This window comes from Bison bison, unplaced genomic scaffold, assembly GCF_000754665.1.
Source record: "Bison bison bison isolate TAMUID 2011002044 unplaced genomic scaffold, Bison_UMD1.0 scf7180017864170, whole genome shotgun sequence".
Taxonomy (NCBI): domain Eukaryota; kingdom Metazoa; phylum Chordata; class Mammalia; order Artiodactyla; family Bovidae; genus Bison; species Bison bison.
The window spans coordinates 648,609-656,589 of record NW_011494742.1 but is presented as its reverse complement, the minus strand read 5'-3'; the positions used below and the strand labels follow the sequence as shown (position 1 = coordinate 656,589).

Sequence of the window (7,981 nt, the reverse complement as noted above, 5' to 3'; positions counted from 1 at the left end):
TTTTGGGTGCTCCAAAATCACTGCAGATGGTGATTGCAGCCATGAAATTAAAAGACGCTTGCTCCTTGGAAGGAAAGTTATGACCAACCTAGATAGCATATTCAAAAGCAGAGACATTACTTTGCCAACAAAGGTCCATCTAGTCAAGGCTATGGTTTTTCCAGTGGTCATGTATGGATATGAACTGGACTGTGAAGAAAGCTGAGTGCCGAAGAATTGATGCTTTTGAACTGTGGTGTTGGAGAAGACTCCTGAGAGTCCTTTGGACTGCAAGGAGATCCAACCAGTCCATTCTAAAGGAGATCAGTCCTGGGTGTTCTTTGGAAAGACTGATGCTAAAGCTGAAACTCCAATACTTTGGCCACCTCATGCGAAGAGTTGACTCACTGGAAAAGACTGATGCAGGGAGGGATTGGGGGCAGGAGGAGAAGGGGACGACAGAGGATGAGATGGCTGGATAGCATCACCGACTCGATGGACGTGAGTTTGGGTGAACTCCGGGAGTTGGTAATGGACAGGGAGGCGTGGAGTGCTGCAATTCATGGGGTCGCAAAGAGTCGGACACGACTGAGCCACTGAACTGAACTGAACTACCCTGAGCCTCCTTATACATACAAACTTGTAAAGTGTTTAAGACAAGAGCGTTAGAGTCAGCTAGGGAAAAGTTTTCCTCTTCTCAAGAACAAACCGTTATCTTCTGTGTTGAAATCTGCAGCTTGACCTTTGTCTAACCTTCACACAAAGATACAGCTAATTCCAGCTAGAAGGCAAGTTTTTAAACCAACATGTCAAGAGCCTACTGTGTCTTTCCGAAGCCTGCTCTTCCTACTTTCCTCACACACAGGCTGTTTGGGAAGCTAGAAGCCCCTGATTCTGAGGGAGGCTCCGAAGCTTGTGTTGAATGTTGTGAGACGCAACAGCACCTATCTGAACACAGTGTCCAAAGTATCTGGTTTCCTGTTGCCTGACTTTTCCAGAGTGAGATCATATAGCTCTCAGTCTTCATGGATTTTCATAACATGCAAGAGTTCTTAAATTCTTGGCAACCATACCTTAAATAGTCCCATTGATAGAGTTGGAAAAGTCTAATAGTTTTATATTTTTAAAAATTACAATGGCTAGGGACATCCCCAATGGTTCAGTGCCTAAGACTCCAGGTTCCCAAGACCGGGGACCTGGGTTTGATCCCTAGTAAGGGAACTAGATCTCAGAAACTGCAACAAAGCTCTGGCACACAGCAACAAAGATCCCACATGTGGCAACAAAGAGCAATGCAGCCAAATAAATAAATAAGCAGACAAATATTTTTTAAAAACAGTGACATGTCATTCTATAAAGCTAACCAACAATTCCTATTATTTAACACCACCCCCACCCCACCTTTTCTTTTGTCAAAGCTGGAGATTTCTAGTATAGCGGAGGAAAGAAAAATGTCAGCCCCTTCCTACTCAGATGAGCTTTTCACTAACATTGAAACTTAGATGATATTTATGCTGTAATAAAATATGTCCAAAAATGGACATTCTGATTATACTTGAGACAGTAAATGAAAATTACAGAAGTTAATTGCAAAAACATCTGCTGCTGCTGCTGCTAAGTTGCTTCAGGCGTGTCTGACTCTGTGCAACCCCATAGACGGCAGCCCACCTGGCTCCCCCGTCCCTGGGATTCTCCAGGCAAGAACACTGGAGTGGGCTGCCATTTCCTTCTCCAAAGAATGAAAGTGAAAAGTGAAAGTGAAGTTGCTCAGTCGTGTCCAACCCTGAGCGACCCCATGGACTGCAGCCTTCCAGGCTCCTCCTTCCATGGGATTTTCCAGGCAAGAGTACTGGAGTGGGGTGCCATTGCCTTCTCCGGCAAAAACATCTACTGGTTGTACAAACAGAGGTACTTTGGATATTGTATATGTTTGGATGTAACTAATATTTTGCTTTGACTGGCTAATGACATCTATAGTTGCTTTTACCAGAAAAATCCATAAATTAATATGCATCCATATACACTTATACCAAGTTTGCACACACCAAGTCTTTTTGACTTTAGAATGAACTTAACTATGTTTATCTATGTACGTGTTCCTGTAATGGGTATCTGAATTCTACATTCACTGTGTAAATCTAATCTGTGAACAAACTGTTGTTTATGCAGGGGAAAAAACTGATAGAGTGGAGCATTGGAAAAAAAAAAGGTCTCTGGGGCTTTCCTGGTGGCTCAGTGGTAAATAATTTACCTTGCAACGCAGGAGACATGGGCTCAATCCCTGGTCCAGGAAGATCCCACATACTCTGGAGCAACTAAGCCTGTGGGCCACAACTACTGAGCCTGTGCTCTAGAGCTCCACAAGAGAAGCCAATGCAAAGAGAAGCCTACGCTTCTCTGAAGCTAGAGAAAAGCCCTCACAGCAACGAAGACCCAGCACAGCCAAAATTAAATAATAAATGCTTTAAAAAAAAAAAGTTTTCTGATAAAAGTGAATAATGTCTTCTCTCAAAAAAAGAAGAAAGAATTAGAAAGTCCAGGAAAAATAAGAATGGAGATCTAAGTATAATATACTACTTCAGGCTTCCCTGATGGCTCATCAGGTAAAGAATTTGCCTGCAATGCAGGAGACACGGGTTCCACCTCTGGGTTGGGAAGATCCCCTGGAGAAGGAAACGGCAACCCACTCCAGTATTTCTTGCCTGGAGAATCCCATAGACAGAGGAGCCTGGCAGGCTACAGTCCAAAGGGTTGCAAAGAGTCAGACACAACTAAGCACACGCACACACACACACACTTAGCTTTAAAAACAAAAAACCTTTACATGCTGTGGGAATTCCCTGGCAGTCCAGTGGTTAGGACTCTGCACTTTCACTGCTGAGGGTATGGGTTCCACCCCTGGTCAGGGAACTAAGATCCCACAAGTCACATGGCAAAGAAAAATAAAATAAACACTGTGACAACATAAATAATATTTATATTGTTTTTCATTCTGAGTCATTGGGAATATTTGGATTTTTAAAGAATATGCTTGCATCATCTAGACTTTTTTAAAGTTTGGTAACAAACTTTTGTTTTCTTTCCACTTGTTCAGATTTTGTTTCATATATTTCAAAAAGAATTTCCTATTTTTCTGGAGGCTTCTCTGGCAGTCACAGTGACTGAGACTCTGCTCTTCCAATGCAGGGAGCTTGGGTTTCCTGGTGAGGAAATTAGGATCCCACATGCCTCATGGCCAAAAAAAGAGAAGAATTTCTTATTTTCCTTAGAAGGTAGATCCCATGACTTTCTTATTAAACTCTTACAATGCTAAAACAAGAAAAAAAGATTTGTGATAATTATTTGAAAGCTAGACCCCAGTGGCTGCTCTAGAAAGAATGAACTGGAAGGGACGAATGTCAATGCCTTTATCTTGCATTTTGCCACCAGGCAGGACAGTACCAACTCAAGATCTGGTAAGACCCAGAAAGAACAGATTCCAAAGCAGTCAGAGGTTTGAAGCAGAGGGACAGCCCTGGGTGGTCAGGGGCAACGAGCAAGTTCAGGGGGCCCCAAGCCTTCCCCTGGTCACTCCCCAAGCAGAGGAGAGAGGCCTCGCCCACCGTAGGCACAGGGGTGGGAGAGGATAGGACAGGCAATAGGAAGCTGGTCTGGGCTTAGAGCCTGAGAATCAGGAAGACCATGTCAAAATAAGGACCTAGAAGATACACAAGGTCAGGCCGGGGTCATACCCTCGTGAGGAATATGGGACTGTCCTGAGGCGGGGAGCATCTCCCTCTCCTGAAACAGGTCACCTGTGCAAGGCCCCTCTGACCACAGACCAAAGGCTGGGACTGTCCCTATGTGGCCACCTTCCCTGGAGCCCTGAAAACCACACCCACGGTCCCCGTCTTATTTCAACAAGATACCATCAGCGTTAACCAGGATAAATAACAGCATGGCTTAACCATACAACTGCTGGGAAGGAAAAAGCACATGGGCAAACCCAGCTGGGGACTATCCCAGTTTTAAAGAATATTCCCTTTTCAAATAGATCCACCAAAATGTTCCTTTAAATGAACTTCCCATGGGGCATTTGAACATGATTTATACAGTATGCGCTGACTCATACCTTTTCAGGAACATCTACCTAATTTGACCATGGGCCTCTCAACTTCCATGGAACATTCCTCTCCTGGGCCTGTGATGGCTCCTGTGAGGGTTCAATCCCTATATTTCTGCCCCTCTTTCTCTGACCACTCTCTACTCCTGCCAAAACAAGGTAGTCACCAATAGTGCTTCTCTGGGGTCCTCTTATCTCTTGATTCTTTCTCCTTGAGTAACTGTCAACCACTTCCTTTAATTGTCATCTCTGTGCTGATAATAGCTGACAATCACAAGTGCTCGCTATGTGCCAGGCGTGCACAGAACTCTGATTTAATCTTCACAACAGTCCTAGAGTATCAACATTGGTATTATCCTCATTTTTCGACATGGAAAAACAGAATGAGAGTTGAAGTTATCTGCCCAAGGTCACTCAGCTATAAGGGGCAGATGGGGATTTAAACCTGGCCATCAGTCTGAGTGAACTCCGGGAGTTGGTGATGGACAGGGAGGCCTGGCGTGCTGCAATTCATGGGTGCAAAGAGTCGGACACGACTGAGCGACTGAACTGAGCTGAACTGAGGCCACCTGAGAGCCTCTGCTGTTCCAGGCACTGTCTTTCCTGGACACCCTTTCCCAGGCACTGGGGCCACCTCCACCAAGTTCTCAAACCTAGGATCAGGGCATACTCATTGTTTGTACTGGTTGTTCAAATATTAACATATCCCCAAAGCCTGCTGTCTGGCCCCTGTTCCTTCCCCAGGACCTCCCCATATCCAGCAACCCTGGCACTGTCCTGAAAGCCGAGGGCTGCTGCAGGGGGTTCAGGATGCTGCGAGTCTCAGTCTTCACCAGTGCTACCCCTGTGGTTAATATTGTCAATATCACTTCTGCCTCCTCCTCCTTCTCTCCCCACAAACCAGTTCCTCATCTGACTTCCTTCTTTCTGGGGCCAGTACCCCACTCTCCTGCTCACCTTACTTAGAGCCTGCTCCGAGCCTTTCTTTCCTTTCCCCCACTGCCCGGCTTCAATTGGTGACCTGGTCCCGTGGCTTTGATTTCTCTCACCCTCTGCCATTCCTTTCATTGGTCTCCTGTCCCTTCCCTATGATTTCCATCCTGGAACAGACCCTTTCTGCCCCTTGGCCCCTGCTAGAACTCTCCCATCCCTCAGCCCCTTTGTCCTCTATATCCCTGAGGACAGGCATTCAAGACTAAAGTCCACCCTCCCTGCTGGCTTCCTAATGATGAATGTACCTTCGACCCAAGACAGTGCTCTTATCCCTGAAAATGCCACCTCTATACAGAGAACGTATTTTCTCAAATATTTGTTCAATTCAATCAGCTGATACCCACTCGGGCTTCCAAAGCTTTCCACCTTATACCATCACAACCTTCTTGTCCTTGAAGCGTGGGTTGCTGCCATCCCCTCAGTAATAACAACAGCCTTGCTCCCCACTCTCTACCCATCCTTGAGAATATGAGAGCATCTCAAGCAGCCCCTAAGGTCTCCAATAGTTTCCCTTCTGCCCCTTTTCTCTCAAATCTGGGCTGACTGTCCCGTCTGCCTGGTTCCTGACCATCCGAAGCACCATCGCAGTGCTGGAGGCTCAGTGGTGGCACTCAGCGCAGACCCCCCAAAAGCTCATGGTTGGAGCTGAAGGAGAAAGATAGCCACATGAAGAGTTAAATGATGTCTCAGCATCTACATCTGATGGTGCCAAAGGAACTCTCACTGAGCACCAGCCTCATTGAAAGCACTCAGTGAACACTTGGTCTATGCAGAGTCCTGCTGCACTGTTTAATAGCTCTACAGTCTTGGGAATGTTGCTCAACCTGTTTGCCACTCAGTTTCCTCATCTGTAAAATGGGATAGTCAATAAGGTACCCCATAGGGTAGCTGAGACTTAAACGAGTGGTATATGTAAAGTGTTTAGCACAGTGCTTGCCACAGACTCTATACACAGTAATGTTAGCTATTACTGTTTTTATTACTTGACATAAAAATCATGTGAAATTAGAAATGGAAGATATCTTTGCAAACTATCTCTCAGGATCTTATATGTTTTAAAAGTAAAAGCTCAGAGGGGGAGGGGGGGTAGTAAAAACCCAGAAAATTCTCTACCCTGGACCTTTACCCAATCTCTAACTCCCAACACAGACCTCATGTCTGCCTCCTCCCCTAACCATTCCTGCAAGACTGCCTCTGGGAGCAGCTGGGGGCTGCCTTCCTGTGGCATCCTCTGAGGATGGAGGCCGCAGCTCTCAACCCACTACATGCCCTGTCCGTTTTATAGGTCCACTGTACTCATTCGACAGCTATCAGCTGAGATCTTACTGGCATCAGCCCGTGCAAGGGGCAGTGGCACTGAAAGCCAGACAACAGCTGTCTACAAGGTGCTCACATGCTTGCAGGCCCCCAACCTCAAAACTATAAAGGACAAAAACTATGAAGGAATACAACATGCACTATCGGGCGCAATCAGGAAGGGCTTCCCTGAAGAGAAGACACTGGGCAGAGACCTGAAAACTGAATGCTACATATTGAAGGGAAGAAAAACAGGGCTCTCTGTGCTGTTTTTTTCCCACAGCGCCTGGCATGGGACCCAGAGATCCTTTATTCCACCAAAGAATTCACAGGCCTCCTCCAGGGGCCAGCTCCAAGCCCATGCACCCTCTCTGTGAAGCTGCTTGGGGTGAGAGGACCATACCCCACAGGTAGGCATTGCCTAAGGAGAACCCCAAAAACTCCAGGAAAAGGGACTTCTCAAGGCCGAGTGTAAACTGTGTCCCCCAGGTCACAGGGCCAAGTTTCTCTATGTAGCACTCTCCATGGGGGACAGGAACTTGTTAGGCGCTATGAGGCTAAAGGGGGAGCCATCAGGGTTGCTTTCCTTTCAGCTTCCCTGATAGCTCAGTTGGTAAAGAATCTTCCTGCAATGCAAGAGACCCCAGTTCAATTCCTGGGTCAGGAAGATACTCTGGAGAAGAGATAGGCTACCCACTTCAGTATTGGGCTTCCCTTGTGGCTCAGCTGGTAAGGAATCCGCCTGCAATGTGGAAGACCTGGATTCAATCCCTGGGTTGGAAAGATCCCCTGGAGAAGGGAAAGGCTACCCACTCCAGTATTCTGGCCTGGAGAATTCCATGGACTGTAGTCCATGGGGTCGCAAAGAGTCAGACAGAGGGAGCAACTTTCACTTCACATCTGGATTGCAGGTAAGGAGATGGGGCGGCTTGGCAGCAGTAGCTCAGTCTGGAGACAAGCTGACTTTCTGCTCCTGCCTTAAAAGGATGAGGGTGGCTCCTCTAAATGAGGGGGTACAGACTGTTGAGGGGCACCTGGGGAGCAAGAGGACAGGGGGGGAAGAGGACTGGACAGAGGAGAAGAGGACTGAACTGACGCCTCCTGGTTGGGCCTGTCCTCGGGCTCAGATGCCCCCACCAGCTCGCAGGATCTTACACACACACCAGCCTCCCCCTGGATAGGGGGACAGGGGGCAAAGGCTGGCAGGGGCTCAGGAAACGGGGCTACGAGACCGGCAAAGCTTCTGCTAAAGAACCCCGCTAATGTCTGCAGGCTTGGACAGGCTGTACATTTCCGCGGACCTGGAAAAGCCCAACAACCCGGCCAAGTTTACCGCACGTTCTCTGACCCACGTTACCCTCCAAATCTGCTCACAGCGGAGCCTCCGGGACCACCCTGCGACTGCCCCAGAACGGGTGGCTCCTCCCTTTGGGTCTCGGTTTCCCCAGGTGTGAGATGAGGGGTGAATGTCCCAGCTATAAGGCTACACCTGTCTGCGGTGACCCGGGGCGCGGACGGCCGAGGGAGACCCTGCGAACCGGACCCCGGGGACCCGCGGACGCGCGGCGGGCTGGGGGCAGCGCAGAGAGGGGCCGGCGGCGGCCAGTCCGA

General features: G+C 48.0%; 1 protein-coding gene across 1 annotated transcript in view; it reads right to left on the bottom strand.

The window, feature by feature from the left end:
• The window catches only part of PSTPIP2 (proline-serine-threonine phosphatase interacting protein 2), a 92,655-nt gene extending 86,998 nt beyond the window's left edge, over positions 1-5,657 (bottom strand). Inside the window, exon 1 of the mRNA XM_010842035.1 lies at positions 5,643-5,657. Coding sequence (XP_010840337.1) covers positions 5,643-5,657 — 15 coding nt within the window. The remainder of the gene's footprint in view (positions 1-5,642) is intronic.
• Between the last annotated feature and the right edge of the window lie 2,324 nt (positions 5,658-7,981).